This window comes from Notamacropus eugenii, chromosome 1 (assembly GCF_028372415.1).
Source record: "Notamacropus eugenii isolate mMacEug1 chromosome 1, mMacEug1.pri_v2, whole genome shotgun sequence".
Classification (NCBI taxonomy): Eukaryota; Metazoa; Chordata; class Mammalia; order Diprotodontia; family Macropodidae; genus Notamacropus; species Notamacropus eugenii.
Genome location: NC_092872.1, coordinates 108240906 through 108264698, shown reverse-complemented (window position 1 = coordinate 108264698; position 23793 = coordinate 108240906). Strand labels below are relative to the sequence as shown.

At 38.1% G+C, this 23793-nt stretch overlaps 1 protein-coding gene across 4 annotated transcripts in view; it reads left to right on the top strand.

Moving 5' to 3' along the window:
- Positions 1–15166: 15166 nt before the first annotated feature.
- Positions 15167–23793, top strand: part of AUH (AU RNA binding methylglutaconyl-CoA hydratase) — a 189347-nt gene continuing 180720 nt past the window's right edge. For 3 of the 4 annotated variants that reach the window (XM_072611829.1, XM_072611818.1, XM_072611845.1), the window contains exon 1: positions 15167–15473. In XM_072611829.1, coding sequence (XP_072467930.1) covers positions 15254–15473 — 220 coding nt within the window. In that variant the 5' untranslated portion in view covers positions 15167–15253. The remainder of the gene's footprint in view (positions 15474–23793) is intronic. The other variant, XM_072611855.1, reaches the window with a different exon arrangement.

Sequence of the window (23793 nt, the reverse complement as noted above, 5' to 3'; positions counted from 1 at the left end):
CTGGGTCACCTATGTGAAGGATTGTGACTACAACTTCCAGTGTATCCGCCTCTGTTATTTCATTACTTGTCTGTTGCCATAGGATTTTGAGATAGGTAAAATGATAAAATGGTATGGGTGATGTCTTTTGATTCATGTGTAAATTGGACTTAAGTGAAGTAGAGGTACACAAAGTCAATGGCCTCACTCTCCCCGCCAGAGCCATCACAGTGCAGTGGCAGGACAGAATCAACACAACTGGTGCTGGGTCAGGATGCAGTGGATGACCTTGGTGTCTCTGATGTCAACCAAGCTCTAAGCACTCCACAGTGCCTGCTTCAGTTGCCTTCATGTCCATTGGAACACATGGTTCTCTTCCATTCTAATTTTTTTTTTAAAGAACTATTTTATTCAGTGACTTTTGAACCTCCTTTTTCATTTAGCTAATTCTGCTTTTGAAGGCATTCTTCTCCTCATTGACTTTTTGAACCTCTTTTGCCAATTGAGTTAGCCTATTTTTCAAGGTGTTATTTTCTTCAGCATTTTTTGGGGTCTCCTTTAGCAAGGTGTTGACCTGCTTTTCATGCCTTTCTTGCATTTCTCTCATTTCTCTTCCCAGTTTTTCCTCCACCTCTCTTACTTGATTTTCAAAATCCTTGTTGAGCTCTTCCATGTCCTGAGCCCATTGAATATTTATTCTGGATGTTTGGGATATAGAAGCCTTGACTTCTGTGTCTTTCCCTGATGGTAAGCATTGTTCTTCCTCATCAGAAAGGATGGGAGGAGATATCTGTTCACCAAGAAATTAACCTTCTATGGTCTTATTGTTTTTCCCTTTTCTAGGCATTTTCCCAGCCAGTTACTTGACTTCTGAGTGTCCTCTCCACCCCCACCTCGCCTCCAGATCTGCCCAGTCAGTGCTTGGGGTCTGAGATTCAAATGGTGCTTCCCAGCCTCAGAGCTTTGGGTGAGGGCAGGGCTGCTATTCAGTTGAGATTAAGTTCAGGTGCTCAGATGGGGGCAGGGCTGCCTCATGGGGCTTAGTTCCCTCAGGGGGTTTAAGAGGAGACCTTCAACCATGGATCCTGGCTCCTGCCTGCTTTGGGAGCCCCAATCTGTTGCTGCCTCCTCTGCTGCCTCCTGAGGGGGCCTGAATTATGGGGACACCTCACTCCCCTCTCAGTGAGCCAAAAAGACTCTCTCACTGACCTTTGGCACCTGTGGGTGGAGGGACCTGCGTGGCTGCTGGAGATTCTGTTCCTGAAGCCTGCTTGGATCTGCTCCCCTTAGTGCTGCATAGAGGAGGCAGGGCTGGGCTCTGCTCTGGGTCTGGTGTGTGACAGATCTTTGGAGTTGGTTTTTCAGGTCCCTCTGGAACAGAAATCTCCTCTGCTCTGTTATTCTGTGGCTTCTGCTGCTCCAGAACTTGTTGGGAGTTCTTCTTTACAGGTATTTTATGGGCTGTGGGTTTGGAGCTAGCATATGTGTATTTTTCTACTCCACCATCTTGGCTCCTCCCCAGGAACACATGGTTTTCATATGCCCATGCTTGGGACAGACACTCCCCTAACTCAACCTCAACCTACTTTAGCCCATCTGTTGAAGTGGTTTACCAGGGTGTAGCTGCTGTGCATGCTACAGCTTCTTGGAGCCATAGGTAAGAGTTAGGTAGAACAAGTGAACACCAAAGGTGGAAAGCAGCTCTGGAAAGGGCTTAGCAACCATCACACAATAGACACTAGTCCTCTCTGAACACACCCTGCACCCACAAAACTCTCTATAGGCCTATGAGGAAGTGCTCTAAAGCACTATTGATTAGAGAAATGCAAATTAAAACAATTCTGAGGTACTACCCCACAATAAGACTTCCTAATATGACAGAAAAGAAAAATGGCAAATGTTGGATTGGATGTCATTAAATTGAGATAGTAATACATGGTTGGTGGAGTTGTCAATGGATTCAACCATTCTGGAGAGCAATATGTAACTATTCTCAAAGAGTCATAAAATCATGCACTCCCTTTGACCGAACAATATCACTACTAGGTCTGTGTCTCAAAGAGATTTTTTTTAAAAAAGGAAAATGTCCTATATGTAGAAGAATATTTATAGCAGTTCTCTTTTTGGTGGCAAAGAATTCAAAATTGAGTGGATGCCCATCAACTGGGGAATACTTGAAAAAGGTGTGATACATTATTATGACGGAATACTGTTGCACTGTAAGAAATAATGAGCAGAATGCTCTCAAAAAAAAAAACTGGAAATAAATACATGAACTGATGCTGATTGAAGTGAGCAGAACCAGGAGAACATTGTACACATTAATAGCATTATTGCATGATGATCAAGTGAATGGCAGCTATTCTTAGCTCCAAGATCCAAGATTCACAGACCCAGAACAATTCCAAAAGGATTTAGGATGATATAGGGATTAAAATTGTCCAACCTACAATAAAAGAGACTGAGGCAGAGCTCTGAGTCAATGGCACTTTATTAAAGAGTCCAAGGTCCCCTCTAATAAAGTAGTTCTCATATCTTCCTCACAATCTGAAATACTCTCTTCTTCCAATCTTTGGTTTTTATAGGGTTTGATATTCAAATATGCAAAAGAGGCATGGCAAAATACAGAATCTCATTGCTTTTGAGGGCCAAAATGACATATCAACAAGGGGATCACAGGCTGGGCTAAGCATGAGGCTTCTCCACTGACTAAAGTGGTCACAGGATGGCCACTTGCTCATGTTGGACAAGAAAGAGAGGTCCAGAGATATAAAAATAAGTGGGAGGACTTCCTATGTAATTGGATCATCTCTGCCACAGTAGGCTTGGTCAGCATGACAAGGAAAACAAAGGTGAAGGGCCTCTAGTTAACTTCCTATGACTAAACAAATAAACCTACAGTAAGCAGCTCAATGTTATTAGGCCTCTTATATAGAGCTTATAATCATTACCCCTATAGAATCATATCAAATTGATTAATACTGATTGAATAGGGTAGGTGTCCAAATGAATTATTTTTGACAATGAAAAAATGCTTTCAAGAGAAAGAACTAATGGAATCTGATGCTTTGAAGTGTACTGATTTTTACAACTTTATTGTGCTTGGGTTTTTTTGGTCTGTTTTCTTTCACAACCTGAGAAACATGGAAATATATTTTGCATGATGGTGCATCTTGTACCCTATATAAAATAATTTACCTTCTCAATGAGGGGTGAGAAGAGAGGGACAGGATGAAAATTTAAACTCAATTTTTAAAAAAAGAATATTTAAATTGTTTTATACATGTAATTACAAAAAATAAAAAAATTGAAAACTTTTTTAAAAAGAAATTTAAAAATTTTCCAAATTAAAAATCATACCCAACCGCCTTTTTGTCCTGTTTCTTTTAGAATCTGGAGAGAGCTGTCACTTAATAATTTACTGATCAAAAGACCTGTATTTCTCTCACACCCTTCATCAACATTACTTATAAAAACAGCTTTTACAATGTTAATAAACATTTTAAACAAATCACTGAAATCCTAGGCTATGACCTAGGCTAAAAGACCTGATCAAGGTGTTTTAAAAGACAAAAGAATATATATATTTATGCGGGGGATAAATTGCCCTGATGTCAGATATATTGGTGGGGGATGGGGAAAGCAGCCAGCTATCTAGATTTATTTAAAACATAATCCACAAATTTTAGCTTAGGGAATTAACTAAACCTAAATTCACCTAACAGTGGGGTAGCCAAAAACTCTTTTAGCTTTCCCTCATTACCCCATGCTATTTTTGAGCTGCTTGGATTAGATTTTTATCGCTATAAAGCTGTTGCTAAAGCTTCATGCAAAGAAAAATACTTGGCAATTTTTACTCAGAGAGTAAGGTCCCTTCTCTGATTTCACCTTCCAAACCAACTCCTGGGAGAGTCTCACCCTATTTTTTCAGTTCCCTTACTTAAGTTAATCTTAGAAAACCTCACACAAATGGACACAGAGATAAACCCAATAGAGTCTTAGAGACCCAGAAAGAGAAAAGTTGAAATTAAAACTACTTTCTCTGTTTGCTTTAGTATCTCACTTATTTTACTTACTTTATCTGACAGTAAGAATCCTTTTGATGTACCTCTGCTTGAAAACACCAAGAATAGGGCCTCAGAGCCCTCTTAGACAATTTTACAGGTTTCTACACCTTTACTTAAAGAATTCCTTTCACACACACAGACCTTAATTTATATATAATGCCAAAAACTTGAAACCAAGGATTGTAGCTTTAGAGATTCCCTCATAGAGTACTGGCCTGCTGGATTTTCCTTTTTGAAAGAAAAAAAATTTTCTGAGAAGTTCTGGGTATTTTTCTCATATTATTTCTTTCCTTTTGGTCAGGCTTTTTTTTTATTTTTTATTTTTTTGTGTCCTGTAAGAAATTCTGAATATTTTGTTGTTACTTCTGTGGTTCACCAAGCATTTGGTTTCCTAAAATGAATATTCACAATACCCCAAATTTCCCATGTGACCCTTTACTGTATAGACAGGTTTTGTCTCTTTCATCCCCATATAGCTTACTTCAGAGGATCTTTTTCTATTAAATGCATCTGCCTGACAATTGCCTCTCTATGAGAGTGAAAATTTAAAAAAAGCTGTATCACAAAAAGACATATAGACATGTATAAGCTTATTTAGATATTTCATTACTGCAAAAGAGGGAATCAGATCACACCCAGAAATCCAACAGAGACCTTTGCTTGTGGAGAAACTCTCCACATCGACCCAATTGACAGGAATTCCTTATTAAGAATCTAGAGTGAGGGTGGAGCCAAGATGGCAGAGTAGAAGGACAGATCTGCTATAGCTCTTCCCCCAAAGCCCATAAAATACCAGTAAAAATGACTCTCAACAAATTCTAGAGCAGCAGAAGCCACAAAATGACAGAGTGAAAGAGATTTCCAGCCCAAGGCATCCTGGAAGGCCAATAGGAAAGGTGTGTTACACTGGGCTCTGAGCAGAGCACAATCCAGCCTTGGTCGCACTGCACAGACAGGACCAGAGCAGGTTTCAGGGCATGGAATCACAGGCAGCAGCTTCAGTCCCCAGATTTCTCAACCCACAAACACCAAAAATAACTTCAAAGGTCACTGAGAAAGCTCTTTCACCTGGGTGAGAAGGGAGCAGGGTCCTGCCCTAGCCCCAGCCCCAGGCAGCTGCAATGTCCATTTTTGGAACCCTGGCCTAAAGACCCTGGGGGAATCAAGTGGATGATCTGAATCTCAGCCCTGACTGGTGGCCCTGGGGTGAGGAGGAGCACTGGTGTGGTGGAGCTGGAGGCAGTTGTGGAGAGGAAACTTTACTTGCAGATCCTGGGCAGAAAAACTTGTGGTTGCTCCCAGACCAGAGCACAGGCCAGGAGAGGAATAAACTCATCTCTTTGATTGTGCCACCTTGGAGGAACTGAGAACTTACAGATCCCTAGAGCATACCCTCCACTTGACAAAGGAGTCAAAAGTCATGTAACTGACTGGGAAAATGCCCTAAAAAGAGAAAAAAATAAGACTACAGAAGGTTACTTTCTTGGTGAGCACGTATTTTCCTCCATCTTTCAGATGAGGAAGAACAAAGCATAGCATTAGAGGAAGACATGAAAGTCAAAGCTTCTTCATCCAAAACCTCCAAAATAAATTTGCAGTGGTCTCAGGCCATGGAAGAGCTCAAAAAAGATTTTGAAAATCAAGTAAGAGAGGTGGGGGAAAAATTGGGAAGAGAAATGAGAGCAATGCAAAAAAAATCATGAAAAGTGAGTTAACAGCTTGCTAAAGGAGACCCCCAAAATGCTGAAGAAAATAACACCTTTGAAAAATAGATTAACCCAAATGGCAAAAGAGGTGCAAAAAGCCAATGAGGAGAAAAATGCTTTAAAAAGCAGAATTAGCCAAATGGAAAAGGAGGTTCAAAAGCTCACTGAAGAAAATAGTTCTTTAAAAATTAGAATGGAGCAGATGGAAGCTAATGACTTTATGAGAAACCAAGAAATTACAAAACAAAACCAAAAGAATGAAAAAAATTAAAAACAATGTGAAATATCTCATTGGAAAAACAACTGATCTGAAAAATAGATCCAAGAGAGACAATTTTAGAATTATGGGGCTACCTGAAAGCCATGAAGAAGAAAAGAGCCTCAACATCATCTTACAAGGTATTGTCAAGGAAAACTGCCCTGATATTGTAGAATCAGAGGGCAAAATAAATATTGAAAGAATCCATCTATCACCTCCTGAAAGAGATCCCAAAAGGAAAACTCATTGGAATATTGTAGCCAGATTCCAGAGTTCCCAGGTCAAGGAGAAAATATTGCAAGCAGCCAGAAAGAAATAATTCGAGTATTGTGGAAATACAATCAGGATAACACAAGATCTAGCAGCTTCTACATTAAGTCATAGAAGGGCTTGGAATACGATATTCCAGAAGTCAAAGAAATTAGAATTAAAACCAAGAATCACCTACCCAGCAGAATTGAATATAATGCCTCAGGGGGAAAAACAGTCATTCAATGAAATAGAGGACTTTCAAGCATCCTTGATGAAAAGACCAGAGCTGAATAGAAAATTTGACTTTCAAACACAAGAATGAAGAGAAGCATGAAAAGGTAAACAGGAAGGAGAAATCATAAGGGACTTACTAAAGTTGAACTATTTACATTCCTACATGGAATATAATATAATATACAAATAATATTTGTAACTCTTGAGACTTTTCTCAATATTTGGGTCGTTGGAGGGATTATACATACATATACATATATAGAGAGAGACAGAGGGCACAGGGTGAGTTGAATAGGAAGGGATGATATTTAAAAAATAAAATTAAGTGTTGAAAGAGAAATATATTGGGAGGAGAAAGGGAGAAATGAAATGGGGCAAATTATCTCTCATGAAAGAGGCAAGAAAAAGTTTTTTCAATGGAGGGGAAAAAGGGGAATGTTAGAGGGAAAAAGTGAAGCCTACTCTCACCATATTTGGCTTAAGGAGGGAATAACATGCACTCTCAATTTGGTATGAAAAATCTGTCTCACACTACAGGAAAGTAGGGGAGAAGGGGATACATAGGGTGTGGGGAGGATGATAGGAGGGAGGGCAAATAGAAGGAGGGAGTAATTAGAAGTAAACACTTTTGGGGAGGGACAAGAACAAAAGAGAGAATAGAATAAATGGGGGCAGGATAGGATGGAGGGAAATATAGTTAGTCTTTCACAATATGACTAGTATGGAAGTCTTTTGTATAACTATGCATATATAGCCTATATTGAATTGCTTGCCTTCACAGTGGGGATGTGTGGGGAGGAAGGATGGGAGAAAAGTTGGATCTCAAAGATTTAGGAATGAATGTTGAGAACTGTTTTTGCATGCAACTGGGAAATAAGAAATACAAGTAATGAGGTATAGAAATCTATCTTGCCCCACAAGAAAAGAGAGAAGATGGGGATAAGGCAAGGGAGGAGTATGATAGAAGGAAGACCAGATTGGGGGGAGGGGTAATCAGAATGCATAGTATCTTGGTGGGGGAGGGGAAAATGGGGAGAAAATTTGGAACTCAAAGTCTTGTGGAAATGAATGTTGAAAACTAAAAATAAATAAATAAATAACTACTAAAAAAAATAATCTAGAGTGAAAGGCTCTGATCTTTTCCTGGTTACTATAATGGTGATGATTAAAAAGTTTCCAGAGACATACTTTCTGAGTAATTAAACCATTTTATTAATTATGCCATAAGGTTATTTACAAAAAGATGATCTTTTGGCTCTCTCAGACCAAAGATAATCATAGTATGAGACTCGCAGTTCATGTACCCTTCAAAACAGTAGGTGGTTCATCAAATTGCAATTAAATCTAATTGGTTAAAATAACTCTGATGGGCTAGCCATGTTGTTCAAATGCAAAATGCATGCTTGCCAAAAAGACTGTTTTATGGAGAACTCACATGGTGGTCAGAAGAAGCGAAACAAGGACACTCTCAAGGTCTCTCTCAAGAACTTTGGATATGACTGTGCAACATGGGAAACTTTTTGTATCCTCAGCACTTAGCAAAGTGCCTTTAATAGTAGGTGCTAAGTGTTTACTGACTGATTGATCCATTAAGGTCTTCATCAATGGTACCCCTATCATCCCTGAAATAAGATTTCCCCTCTTCTTTCTCCCTTTTCAGTCTTCTCCTTTGCTTCTTAACCTATTTTTCTGTCAACTCTCTTCAACTTGAGAAACTTTAGGAGTTATTTCCCCTTCATGTTAGACTTTGATTTCATTAGGGTACATCATTTAATCCTTATATCTTCTTCATTCCCTCTTCCTTTTATTCATTCTCACATTCTGAAATTTAGCCCCACAAAAAACATTGATTTACCTGTATGGGAAGTGTTGTGACCTTAGTCCATGATGTTTTAGACTTGTTTTTATATCACAATTTCTACTTGATATGTCCTTTCACAGTTCTTTCCTTGTGTACATTTAGAAGAAAAAATGCTTAGTTTTCTCTCCATTGTTATTATGGTATTGTCCTTGGATGCTGTGTTTTAAAGTTGCATTTCTATTGTTGCAAATGTTTTAGAAGCAAATAATTTCTTTAGGTCTGGTTTACTTTCTATGAATTTTCTGAATACTTCCTTTTTTTTAATGTCAATGTTATATCAATAATGGTGAGATTCAGATTTTCTGGATAGGTCACCTTGAGCTGCACCTTGAACTTCTTTGCTATTTTGAATATACTTCATTCTTTCCCATGATTTCTAATGTCATTGAAATTTCCCTTATATTTGAAGGTCTTTCTGGTCCTCTGGTCCCATAGGATTTGCTGTTTTTCAATAGAATTATTCAATTTAATCATGATCTGTCTTGGAGTTTATAGCAGATGACTTTTATCCAATTGATCTATGGATTCTTTTTTGTCATTTTGTCTTCTGCACTCAGCAGTTCTGGGTATTTTTCTTATATTAATTCTTTCCTCACAGTAAGGTTTTTTGGACTTATTGTGTCCTGAGAGACGTATAATCATTAGTTTGTCTCTACACATCTTGTCTTCAAGATGGATATGATTTGTTTGAATAGAGAGCATGTTTTCTTTCGTTATTCTTTTTGCTTCTCTTCTTCTAGATTGACTTTCACTTCCATGGATTTGTATCCCCAATCATTTATTTTCTCTCTCTCTCTCTCTTTTTTTTTATGAGATTTGTCATTGTGGATTCAAGTTTTTTTATTCTGCCAACTATGTCTTCTATGCAAGCCATAAATTCTGTTCTCACAATTCTTATTTCTCTTTTAAACCATTCAAGAAAATCCTGTTATGGATCCATGCTTTCTCAGGAATCCACAGGGTCACCTATTTCCTCAGGTGTTGATTTATTTTCCTTTGTCTTGCAATACTTATTCATAGATGCCTCCTTGATCTGGAGGCAAATTTCTTTTCCATTATTAATACCTTTTTTGTCAGTTTATCTGCTTATGATCAAGGTCTTTAATTGAATTTTTTTCCTCCTGAAAGTTTTGGTAATTTTATATTTTTTTCTTTTTCTTTTCTTCCTACTTTTCAATTTATGATACCCTTTCTTTTGATGCAGTTTCCCTCTATATCAAACTCTATCTCAAAGCTCTTGGCATCCTCTCATGTTGTGCTGTTCATAATTGGCCAGCTTAGATTCCTGCTGCAAGTAATTGCCTCAACTGGCCTCAGTTGGATGTTGGGCTCTTTCTCTCAGACTTTGTGAGGTGCCATATAAGACCACATACAAGTGTCCTGCCCCAATTTCCTTTGTTCCTCAGTTCTCTGCTGGAGGTCAGCTATGTTACAGTGTACTTTTCCTCTTTACTTCTATTGCATTGTTTGCTGCTTCCACAACTTGAGCAAATCTCTGCAGTTTGGATCTACACAGCACTGAGAGAAGGGGATAGATGGGGTGGGATGGGTCTTTTTGCAAGTGCTACAACCATCTTGCTGCCAGTGCAGGCTGGCTGCCAGTATTGATGAGGGAAGTGTTGTTGAGTGGGAGATTAGGTTAGAAGTTTTCTTTTTCTGTGTGTGTATGTGTATGTGTGTGTGTTATCTTGCTTGGGTTTGGGGGGTCCTTGTTCACAAAATAAGCTAAAATTTCTTTATCTCTAGAATATATCTTCTAAACATTGAGAGTTTTGAGAGGGTGTGAGAAAACATCCAGTCCCCTTTCTTATTAGTCATGTGATCCAGAAGCTCTGTAATTATTTAAAATGTTTAATAAATATTTTAAATAACATTTATTTAATAATCTATTTATACTATCATTTATTATTAATTATTATATGTTGATAATATAAATATTATTTATTAATTCATTAATAACATTTATTTAATAAATGTTTAATAATATTTTAAATAAAATTTCTCTATCTCTTCCTGGTATGGTGTTGATTAATATACAAAAATGATGACAATGTGAATTTATTAAGCTTTGCAATTTTGCTGAAGTTATTGTCTAAATTAAGTTTTAGTTGACTCTTTTTGGTTTTCATATCATCTGTACAAAGTGATAATTTTCTCCCTATCCTTATACTTCATTTTCTTGACTTGCTGCTATAGCAAACATTTTTAGCACTACGTATCTATATCGATCTCACTGTATTTAGTAGTGGTGATAATGGAAATCTTTTCTTTACTCATAACGCTGTTGGAAAGGACTAATTTATTTCTGTTAGAATATAGTTTTAGTTTTAGACATATTTATGTTAATAAAAATCCATGTATTCATAGTTTTTTAGTAATAGAAATAGGTATTATATTTTGTCAAAAGCCTTTTTCTGCATCTAGTGATATAATTGTGGTGTTTTCTTCTTTTTATTATGTTGCTTCAATTATGTTCATACTTTTCCTAATACTGAAACAACCTTGTATTCCTGGTATAATTACAAACTGGAAATAATGCATAATATTTGTTATTGTGTCTGTCATGTCTGAATATTTTATTTAAAATTGTTGCATTGATATTCATTATGGATATTGGTCTATAGTTTTATTTCTCTGTTTTGACTCTTCCTAATTTACATATCAGTCATTTGAATTAGAAGGAATTTAGCAAGATCCTATATTTTGCTGTGTTTTGCAAATAGTTTGTGTAATAGTGGAATTCATTTTAAAATATTTGATAGAATTTGTTATAAATCTGATCATATGTTATACCCCTTCATAGTAGTAAATTTATAGTTTTTAATATTTATTTTTCTGATATTGTTGTTCTCTAATTCTTATTTTGTTATTCTTGGTATATTATATTCATTTCATTAATTTTGCAAAAGTTTCTAACAATATCCTTTATATCTTTATTTATTGTAATTTAATTTTGCTATTTCTTTCTTTAAATTAGCTAATGGTTTATCAACTTTATACACACATACTTCTATTTTCTTTCCTGGCATACAACTGTAAACATACTATATATACTACACAAATGCATATATATGTGTTTACACACACACACACACACACAAACTTACATATATATATATATATATATGTAGGTGCTTTTTTGTTTTGTTTTACACTCATTGTTTTATTTTGAACTACAGTCCGTCCTCCACCTATTGAGAAGGCAAATAAAATGATACTCTTTATACAAGTAAAGTTATGCACAACGCATTTCTATAATAGCCATGTTGCAAAAGAAATCAAGAAAAATAATGAAACAAAAAAATTGTTTCCATTTACATTTGGAATTCTTCAGTTTTTTCTCTTAAGGTAAATAGAATTTTTCATCTTGAATCCTTTGGAATTGCCTTGGATCATTTTATTGATCAGTTTTTCATAGGTGATTATCATTACAAGATTGTTGTTACTGTGCACAATGTTATCCTTGTTCTGTTCACTTTGAATCAGTTCACATCTTCCTAGTTTTTTTCTGAAATCACTGTCATTCTCATTTCTCACAGTATGATAGTATCCCATCACAATCATATACTACAAGCTTGTGTAGCCATTCCCCAATTGATAGAGATGCCCTAAATTTCCAAATCTTTGCCATCACAAAATGAGCTGCTATAAATATTTTTTGTATATATGGATTTTTCTCCTTGATCTTTATTCTCTTTGGGGTATTGTTGGGTCAAAGCATATTCACAGTTTTATAGACCTTTGGGCATAGTTCCAAATTATTCCCCAGAATGGTTGAACTAGTTCACAATCCCACTACCAATTCATTAGCGTACTTATTAGTGTACCACCACCCCTCTGACATTTGTCATTTTCCTTTTTTGCTTTGTTAGACAATCTGATAGGTGTGAATGGTATTTCAGAGTTGTTTTAATTTGCATTTCTTTAATCAACAATGATATAGAATATTTTTTCATAAGAGTATAGATAATTTTGATTTCTTCTGAAAACTTTCTATTAATATCTTTTGACCATTTATTGACCATTTATTTATTGACCATATAATTGAGTATTGTTTCTTATTTTTATAAATTTGAAACTATTCTCTATGTATTTGAAAAATGACATCTTTATCAGAGAAACTTGATAATTTCCCCCCAGCTTTCTACTTTTCTTTTAATTTAAGCTGCATTGGCTTTATTTATGCTAAAACTATCCAATGCAATAAAAATTTATCTGTTTTCCATAGATCTAACAGGTACTTTTTTCCCATGCTTCTCTAATTTTCTTATGACATCTTCCTTTATGTCTAAATTATGTACTCATTTTGACTTTATCTTGGTATATAGTATGAGATGTTGATCTAGGCCTAGTTTATGCCAGACTACTTTCCAGTTTGCCTAGCAGTTTTTGTTGAATATTAAGTTCTTGGCCCAAAAGTTTGTATCTTTGGGCTTATCAAATATTAGATTACTATGGTCATTTATTTCTATATATTGTGTACCCAATTTATTCCACTGAACAACCCCTCCATTTCTTATCCAGTACCAGATTATTTTGAATATTACCCTTTCAAGATACTATTAGGAGACACTTTGTTTTTCAGAGCTAAGGCACAACAAGCAAGTTGTGTCTTGAGCTTGTCATAACAACAATGCTTTGTGCTCACCTTCTGCAACTTCTAGTCCCAGAGCTTGGGCAAGCTCCCTAGATAACCTTCCCCCAGTGTTGCTGTTGTGCCTCATCATTCCTGTTGTGTCTCACTACTTTTGGGACACTATACTATTTGACTCTTTATCTAGCCAAAAGTAGGTTCAGCCAAACTAAAGTCGGTCTCCTCCACTAGGGGCAGGACTCTGGCACATGTGTCTAATCTGCCTCCTTGCTTGCAAATTATTTTCCTCACTTTGAAATTAAGCTTCTATTTGGTTCTTGACTCTCCTGTCTTTAGTCTGCTTTGTTCAGTTCTGGCTATCCACAGTCTAGAGACTGGTTGACATTAAATTGGTGTCAGAAGTGGGACTGGACATGGAACTGGATAATTTAACTGACACCAGTGAGAATGGACTAGGTGCCACCAGAGATCTATGTCTATTGAGTCTGACCCGCCTCTGTCCTTGTCTGGTGAGTCCCTTGCCCTTTTCCCTACTCTAATCCTCTCAGCTCTCTCTCACTTTGATTGAACTTGACGTTCTAGTGAAGAAAACTTCAGGTCCCCTACTGGTGACCTGGTCTTAGACCACTTTGGTAAGGTTATACTTTCTTAAACTGCACAGCTCTCTTAACTGGCCTCTCCGCATACCTCTCATTGTATAATTGCACACCTCCGTAAGTGTGTGTCTCAGCCAAACTGGTTAAAATTAGAATTGTAATCGTGCCCTTTAGTAGAATTCTTTGTGTCTCTGTATCTGTCTTGGCATTTTGTCTGTGTCTTTGTAAAATATCTGTGTCATGTTTGGGTTGTTTGTAGATTCTGTTACCTTAAAGATTTAAAATGCAGCCATCCAGAAAAATTTCTAAGGGGGGCAATCAAAGAATTTAGAACACTGGGAAAGATGAATGAATTTACATACTTGAAGCAACTGTCCCAAGTGTGCAGGACTAACTCCCACTTTAGGCTTTCCATGAGAACTTAGGCTATAATAAAAAAAAAAATGTGTCTTTTCTCTGGCCATCCGGAGGTTAGGGCTGATTTGGTCAGGTTGATAATGATTTCGTAATACAGTTTGAAGTCTGGTGCTGCTAGACCCCTTTGGCTTACTTTTTTTTGTCGATTCCCTTGATGTCTGTTTGTCCTTTTTCTAGACGAGGACCATGACCTCGGGAAGGTGATATCATGACAGGCAAGTGAATTGGATCTAAGAGCTTGTGCAGTCACCATTTTTTCCTCCCTGATGTCTTTGACATTTTGTTCTTCAAGATGAATTTGGTTACTATTTTTTTCCAGTTCTATGAAGTTATTCTTCAGTATTTTAATTGGTAAGCCATTGCATAAGCAGATTTAGACAGGATTGTCATTTCACTCAGGAGCAACACTGTTTCTCTAATTGTCTGTCTTAATTCGCTTGAAAAGTTTTTTGTAATTGTATCCATATAGTTGTGTGCTGTGGCAGGTATACTCTCAAGCGTCTATACTTTCTGCGGTTGTTCTGAATGGAATTTTTCTATCTCTTCCTGCTGTTTTGTCTGGTAAGGTACAGAAATGCAGTTTTGTTAACTGTTTTGACTAGACTTGTGATTTTTTGGGGTTCTCTATAAACCATTATATCATCTGCATAAAGGGACGATAGGGAATCTTTCTTGGCCGGTCCAATCTAGAGACCATCTGGATTCAGACAGGATTTGATTTCTTATTTAGACTGGCAAACGTTTTCTTCCTGGGCCGCAATCTCCCCATCTGTACACTGGACTTCTAGGGTCCTGTGAATGTCAAACTCTCCAAAGAGCCGTGGAGTCTTGGCCACGTTACTTCTCGTCCTCCATGACCAGCTCGGACAACGGCCTCTCCATATTTTCCTCAGCTAAAAATAACACTACGTGTGACTGTGGGAAAATAACCGCATTCTCGGAGCCTCGGGCAACAAGGCGTGGAAAAGTTAACGGGGCTTTCCCACGGAAGTTCATCACCACGGGTCCGGCGTAAGAACTTGGGGAAAACTCTCAGCCTGGCAAAATTCTGTCCCCACAGGGATCCTGGAGCTGAGCCGAGCCGAACCCGCGCAGGCCCGCAGGAGCACGCGGTTGGAGCGAAGAGTGACGTCATGGTGGGCGGGGCTCGGCGGCGGCGGCGGCATCCGCCGGCCTCTGTATAACCCGGAAGGGACTGCGGGGCAGAGGAGGAGCTGCGGCCGCCAGGGCAGCGGTGCTGCCGGGAGTGGTGGCGGCGGGGGGCGGGGTCTGCTTGTCAACAGACGGGATGGCTGCGGCCGGCGGGCTCGGGGTGCTGCAGGCAGGCAGCGTCCGCATGGCGGCCGCCTACTTTGCGCGCTTGGGGCCAGGGCAGCGAATGGGCCCGGCGTCCTGGTGTCGCCGCTGGGCCCCCTCGGGAGCCGGGCCGGGCCTGGGCAGGAGTTACGGTTCGGAGGCGAAAGGCGAAGAGGAGCTGAGAGTCCGGTACCTGGAGGAGGAGAATAAAGGTGACGGAGGGAGGGCTGGGGAGGGGGGAGGGGGGAGGAGGGAGGGGAGGGGGAGGGGGAGAGCGCGCCACACGTGCCTTGTCTCGCAGGCAGAAGCTGGCGGTTCCTTTGCCTCCGCGTCCTGAGAAGCGGCTCCAGGTTCTTAAGGACTGTGGAGCCCAGGCTGTCAGGACCCGCCGAGCTCCACGTTGCGAGTCCAGACTGTTTGTGTGGCTTTGTAGTACAACACCCCGTGCAGATGGGCTGTTCCGTGTCGAGGCTTTCTGTGGATGAAGTATTCATGCTGAATTTTTAGACTAGGCGGATGATGGACACGTTAGGTTTGGAGTTCAGCAAGGAATGTTGATAAAAGCCCCTACAGTAGTCTTGAAGGGAGAAATGTGGACCAGATAATATGGTTCTTTTTATTCATTAGAACGTGCTGGTTTTTGGATATGTATCCTGGGGGTACGTAAGCGGAGCCCCGAAGTTTCCAACCTTTTTGTGAGGGACTTCAGGACCCTAACAAATTTAGGAACTGTAGAAAGCGGAGAGGATTAGTTGTTCTGTTGAACGATCAAATCGTGAACCAGAAGTAGCGAAAGGTCAGAGCTAATAGAATTCTGTTTAACATGGGTGAAGTGTTCTGTGTTATTACTTCAAGGATCTGTAATTCCATCCACGTGTGTACTCAACATTTCAATACACAAAGGACAAAAATGGGAGAAAATGTGAATTTCAAACTTTGAAAAGCGTGTGTTAAATTTAACCAAACTGCCCTGCTTGCCTGTGTCCTTAAACTTCCACTGTTGTCTGTTTTTGGAATGTTTTCATTGATTCTCTTTGCAGGTTTTTTTTCTAGTCTAGTCTGTTCATCTCTATTACCACTCTCCAACTCTGTCTTGATGCGGTGGAGACCTTCCTTTATAGCAAATAACGTTTCAGTCAAACTCACATTCACTGTGCTTGAGAATGCATGCCACATTCTTAGTCCATGAATGAGGGGACTCTTTTCGTTGATTCTTGTAGTACTTTGTACGTATTGAAATTGAATTGAAAACACATTACAAGTCCTTTTTCTAGGTACATAATGTTCAAGATAAGCTGTGGCTTTAAGATTATTCTGTAGCCAATCTGGTGGTGAATTTCTTGGAACTTAGCTGTATTGAATTAAGCAACAAGCATAGGTCATCCTGAAACAAACAAACAAAATTCTAAAGTACAAAAGTTCTGGAGAAGGCTAAACTAGACAGTTCACGTGAAATATATTTACAATTTTAAGTGAGTGCAACCTCAACATGACTCAACAGTGTGATATAGCTACTGAAAACTGCTACAGTATTTGAATGATGGCAGAACTAAAATCAATGAGTGAAATTAAAGGGAGACAGTTGAACTCAGGTTTAAATAAGAGCCTGCTAATAATTGCAGCTGTTTAAAAATGGAATCACTGCCTTCTGGAATGTCATTTTTCCTTTTGCTTGAGATGTTTGTTATAGAATGCTTCATAAATTTTTAATACATGGGGCAGAATCCATGCTAATACTTTCTGTAGTGCTTCAATTTTAGTGTATGAGTTGTTGAAATGAATGCAGTGTTTAGGTGATCATTTGTGGGGAACAAATGTCTTTTTTGAGATTCACATATGGGATGGGCTAAACTATGTGGATGTTAGGAGTGGTTTAATGCCTTGTTAGGGTCTGAGTTTGGACAAAATGAGGCACTTGTCTTTGATCAGTTAAGAAAAGATTTACTTAGTATAGATTTATGGAGAGGATGCTTAGCTTTGGCTGTTGAGGGGAGGGGTCATCTCTCTCTCTTTAACCTTACAGAGTTGCATGGTTTTAGGGAGCTACCAGATCTTAAGAGTGGTGTATGGGAATTTTTTTTGCCCCTAGGAGTTAGGAAGCCACTTCAATACAGCCAAGAGGCTACCAGGAAGCTGGTCAAGAGGAGACCCAACTTCAGCTTACCCCTGGTCCAGTTAGCTACCCTGCTTTGTCACCTTTTAGGGAAAATCTAATTCATATTTGGGGAGAGGGGGTAGTAACAGTAATCTAGTTTGGCGGCAACACAGAATACATAACATCAGTCAACAAGCATTCATTAAGTGTTACAAAGGGAGTAATGTGAAGTAAATCTAGAAAGGTAAATTGGAACTAACCTTAAGAAATGGGCTAAGGGATTTGCATTTTATTCTAGAAATAATACCTCACTCAAGACAATATTTTGTGTAGGTAACACCATCAGACCTTGGCCTTGGAAAGATTATTTTGGCAGCTTTGTAGAGAACTGATTGGAGAGAGGAGAGCAGGGACAGTGATTTAAGAGATGGTAAGGAAATAGAATGATGACATTTGGTCATTGATTGGCTGTGGAGGTGGGGTGGGGTGTGGTGTTGAGAGAGAAGGATGACTAGGACCTTGGTGACAGGAAGGATGTCTTCAACAAAAATAGAGAAATTTGGAGGATGTTGGGTTTAGAGAAGAAAGTAATGAGTTTTGGTATTAGAATTTGAGATGGATGATAATTGAATGTACAAGAGTAAATGACATTATCAAGAGTGCAAAGAGTTTTATATAATCAAAATTTATTCCTGTAATTTAAAATTTTACATGTTGTAATGCTCTCTATATATTCTTTGGTGCCAAATTCTTCTCTTATCTATAGATCTTACAGATAAACTATTCTATGCTCTCTTATTTTGCTTATGGTATCACTCTTTATGTGTAAATCGTGTATCCATTTTGATCATATCTTGGTATACAGTATGAGATGTTGATATATGCTATACTGTTTACCAGTTTTCCCAGCAGTTTTTGTCAAAAGCTTGGATCTTTGGGTTTATTACATATTAGATTACTATTGTCATCTACCGTATTATTTACTATAATATAATTTGTACCTGATCTAGTCCACTGATCCTCCACTCTATTTCTGTAATGCTAATAAGATTAAAGATCTTCCCCACCTATTAATGGGCCTGCCCCTTAAGGGAAGCATGATTAGAGGAGGCCCACATCTTTTGTTAATTTTCTAATGAGGCCCTGGTTCTTAAGGGTTGTGATGCCCTCTGGCTTTGAAAAGTGTATAAAGACTCTGAGGTGAGGTTTTACTTTGGGGCTTAATTTTTTTGGAAGTAGGTTTTTGTTTTAGATGAGACTCTGGGAAGCTGTTGTGGAGCCCCAGGCTTTGAAATCCCAGATGTTGGTGCTTCTCTCTCTGGTAACTATGTATATATTGCTTCTGGTCAGTCAGTTGGAAATCTGTTTATCTTTATTTCCCTGTTTGTATTTCTTTTGAAGTTCAGGGTGCTGACTTTTTCCCCTGAACTAAGTGAATGATACATGTGCTTGATTAAAGTGATTGCTGACCCCTCAAAGGTTGCTTTCCTTTTAGAAAAGCAGATCTAAGAACCTGTGCAGCAGACTCTCCTATGTTCAGGGTGCTTGCTTTTACAATTTTTTAGCCAGTACTAGATTGTTTTGATAATTACAGCTTTATAATACAGTTTGAGACCTTCTTCTTTAGCATTTTTTTCATTGATTCCCTTGTTATCCTTGAGCTTTTGTTCTTCCAAATGAATTTTGTTATTTTTTTAGCTCTATAAAATAATTTTTTGATACTTTGATTGGCATGGCACTAAGCAATAAGATTAATTTAGGTAGGATTGTCATTTTTCTTATATTGATTTGGTTTACCCATGAACAATTAAAATTTTTCAAAGTTTTTAGATCTGACTTTATTTCCATGAAAGTGTTTTATAGTTGTAGTCATACAATTTCTGGATTTGTCTTGGCAGGTAGACTCTCAAGTATTTTATATTGTCTACAGTTATTTTAAATGGAATTTCACTTTCTATCTCTCACTTCTGGACTGTGTTGGTAATACTTTTAAAGACAGTAGTCCACCATTGGAAATTTTCAAGTAGGCGAGTACTACATGGTCACATCTGTATTTTCAAAATATTGGTAGTTATGTGGAGCATGGATTATAGAGGAAAGAAACTGGGAAGCATGAAAAATAGGAAGTGATAAAAACCTGAATTAGGTTATGAGCTCTTTGAGTTAGAAGGGAGATAGAACTGAGAGGTGTTTTGGAGATAAAATTATTTGAGGGAGAGGGAAGAGTCAAGGTGACTTTTTGATTTTGGATCTTGGTGACTAGAAAGAAAGTGATATCAACAAAACTAGGAAAATGTCAAGGAAGATTGAAATTTTTTGGAAAATACTGATTTTTATTTTGAATGTATTAAGTTTGAGGTGCTTTTCGGACATCCAGGTGAACATAATCAGCAGGAAGTTGGTAGGGCATTGTTAGAATTTAGGGGAGATTAGGACTGGAGAACAATGTTTCAGGAAAGGAGAATGAGAGTGAATAGTCAGACAAATAGGAGGAGACCCAAGAAATAGTGATGAGAAAGACTCCAGTGCCACATCAATGTTCACGTTTTTCCATAGCTCTGCCAGTACTGAATCATTGAATTTGATAATTTTTTAACAATTTGTACCAATTTAATGAGCATATAGTGGGATCTTAGAGTTGTTTTGCATTTCCATGGTTATTTGAGAATTTTTATGAATTCTGTTCATGGCTTTAATTGTTTTATGTCATTTTTTTGTTTGTTTTTCATCTCCTCAGACTTGAACCCATGATTGAATTGGAAATTGGGGAGACATGATATCTGTCTTCTTATATTTCACAGATTGTTATTTGGAAGACAGATTATTTGCTTGGTTCACGAAGATAGAACTAAGAAACAAAGGATGGAAATTACAGGGAGAAGTATATTTTGGTTTGAAATATGAGGAAAAATTTTCTAACAATTAGATCTACCAATAATTGGGATGGGTTTCTATGTATTCCCCATTATTGGAGATTTTCAGGTAGATGCAGGATGATTACTTGTTTAACATCAATTAATCAGCCAGGTACTTTGCTAAGTGCTGGGGATACAAAGACAAAAATTAAATCATCCTTGTTCTCAGTAGCTTATATTCTCTTGAGAGAAGAAACCATAGTATATACAAAATAAGTATATACTGAATACAAGGTAAATTTTTTTTGATAGGTAATCAATTAGACTTGGAAGGTGGGACTCAGGCAAGGCCTCATGTATATAAAAATTGTAGTATTTGAGGTGAACTTTGAAGGTAGCTAAGGGTTCTGGAAGGCAGAGATGAGGAGGGAGTATATTACAGGTTTGGAGGACAAACTGCAGTTTCAACTTTCGGTTGTCCAAGAAATAAAGGGATGAGATGAAGTGGTAGTCATGTGAAAGAACGGTGAATGTGAGTGGTATTGTGGGAGGATAATATGTAAGATGTGGCTACTGATTGGATGATAAATAGTTGAGCATGACTCAGAGACTGTCAACCTGGGAAGGATAATGGTAGTAGGGAAATTTAAAAGAGGGATGAGTTTTTAGGGAAAGATAATGAGTTTGTTTTGAACGTATTGAGGTTGAGATATCTAGAGATCATCCATTTTCACATCCAGTAGACTATTCATGATGTAGGACTTGTACTTAGAGACTTTAGGCATGGTCACAAAGCTCTGGTAGTCATCTGTATAGAGACAGTGAGTTCATCGAAAGAATATATAGAAAAAAGAGAAGAGGCCTCAAGACAGAATCTTGGGATTTAGGAGATGGAATATGAATGATGATCCAGCAAAATGATGATGACTGTAAACTTCTGAGGAAGAACAAGAGCTGTGATATGAAAGTCTAGAGAAGAGAAAGAATCTAAGACAAGTTGGTCAGGAGATGAGAAAGGAGAGCATTCTAGGCAGGTCTCCATGCTAGAGAAAATGCTGAGAGCCAAAAAATAGAGTGGCTTGTTTGGGGAATAGCAAGGAGCCTAGTATGATAAGCAATACAAAGTCTTGATACCTCAAGTATCAGACTTTGAAAATTAGAAGGAACAAAAAAATATATATATGATCCTATGAGACAACAATAACATCAAGAGCCAAAAATTAAAATAAGGCCAAGAGCCTAAGAAAGCAGTAATTATCAAAATAACTTGGTACTGGTTAAAAAGAAGAGACGCCAATCTTAACATATTAAGTACACAGCAGACAGAAAGAAAAGAACCTTCTAGTATTGTGTTTTAGTAAACCCAAAGTCCAGCTATTGTGTTAAGAATTCACTATCTGACAAAAACTGCTAAAATCCCACTTTTCAGTAAGTGTTTCCGAGCCTCTCAATTGTATGCCTTCCCCATGGATTATTTTCTGTTATTCTGTATCCTGTTAAGCTGCTTTGTTCATATTTGTTTACACGGTGTCCTCTCTCATTAGATAGCTTGTAAATCTCTTGAGGGCAGGGACTGCTTTTTGCCTTTCTTTGCCTGGCATCATACTTATTGACTGACTTGACTTTTATTCTACATATAAGATCATTTTTAAACTCTTACTTTATTTCTTTGAGGAATTGCAATGGACCTTGTGGCCAGCTGAGTTTTTCTTTGAATATGTTTGTTAGATTTTATTCTTCTGTTTGTGTCTTGAGCATCCCTGACCCTGTACTGGCTCTTTAGCATGGATTTTTGTTTTATTTTGTTTTTGTTTTGTTGTTTACTATTCTTACTATTCTTCCTAAATTGGGGCTTTATATTAGACAGGCTTTGTGCCTTTGTAGTGGCAACGTCAGGGTCCTGTTTGGTTCCTATTTTTTATTGTCTTGGGTCTTACTACTTCTTTCTCTAGATATATGTAGTGTTATGTTCATTAAAGATCCTGGGCAGCTCAGGGTGGGGACCTGCAAATTCCAGTACACCCAAAACTATCTGACCTAGAAGAATTTTGTTGCTGTGATTGTAGAAAAGGCTCTAAAGCCAGCACCTTTTTAGATTAGGGTATTGGCTTTAGAGCCCTGCCTACAGTACAGCCCTGTTTACTTTTACAAGCTCCAGACCCTGAGGTTGGTTCTATAAGGATTGACTCTGGTTTGGGGCTGCTAGCTCCAGCCCCTGTCAGCTGTCTGAGGTGCTCTTCATGTTCAGAGGAACTGAATTTCTGGCTCATCCCGAATATAGAGTTTCTAGTCCTGATTACTCAACTGTAAGTTTCTGACTGAGATGGAAATCAGATTTGAGATCACATTCTAGTATCCATCTCACTCAGCTGTTACTTGCATCTGTTCCTGGTCCTTGACCAATGTATATCACCTCAGTCTAGGTCTGTTGGATCTTTTAGATGGGTGACTATTGCTTTACCTGGACCATAGCTTCAGGGCTCCTCAAGTCTTCATTAGTTCTTCATTCTAGCTTAATCTATGTCACTACAAGCTAGCTCCATCTTTACCTCATTATTTTATGGCAAGAAGTAGCAGAACTCAACTTGGGTCCCTCCTCTACCATCTAGCTCCTGAAGAGGAGGTTGAACTACAGTAAAATGGAACCTTGTTCTTCCTAGGGTGGTATCATGCATGCTGTATTGCAGCAGTGCTCAGCCAGAAAACTAAGGCTCAGAGTAAACTGGAGTAAAGCCTATGTGGGGTATGCGTGTGTGTGTGTGTGTGTGTGTGTGTGTGTGTGTGTGTGCATTCATTAGGCCTTAAAGAAAAGACACTAGCATCCAGCTAAGACTTTTCCCACAGCCCCAGTAGTCACTGGGGCAACTGAAGCCAGCAAAAAAATGAATTCTTTAGCCTGAGAAGGGACTGAGATAGTTACAAAGTCCAACTCTCCAGGGATCCACTGTGAAAGGAGAAGGGTTTTGAGAGTGTGTAGGATGGCTCAGGTCCCTACTTAAATCAGTTACTCAGAGGCCTCTCAAAGTGATGACAGAAAGTTTATTTACTAGATTCTTGAGAATCGGGACAATCCTACACCAGTTCATCTGGAGTAGGAAAGCCAAAGACAAAGAAAAGGCAGTGATTTATGTAGACCCTAACGCAAGTCCCTCCTCCCCCACTGACCATTATCCTCATTAGCTGAGAATATGATCTTACGTTCTAGACACAAAATCTAACCAATCCCTTTTGAAACAAAGACATTGAGGAATTATGTAAGTTTTATCCAATCATTGAGACCCTAATACACTACACAGTTTTATATCCTTATATGCAACTATTCTATTCTAAAAGTATTGTAACCTTGAGCCTCTAGGTTTTACCTCACCCCTGGGAGAAGAATTACAATCTGAGAAGTCTTCACTAAACCTATCCCACTCAAGAGTGAGCAAAACGAAAATAGAGGGGAAAAAAGATTGAAATGATATAGGATCTCACAGGGAAGAAAATAGTTTAAAAACTTAATCAAAAGCAAATAAACCAACAAGGAAGGAAATATGGCCTCTACTACATATAAATTAGTCCAAATGTTTTTGAAAAAAT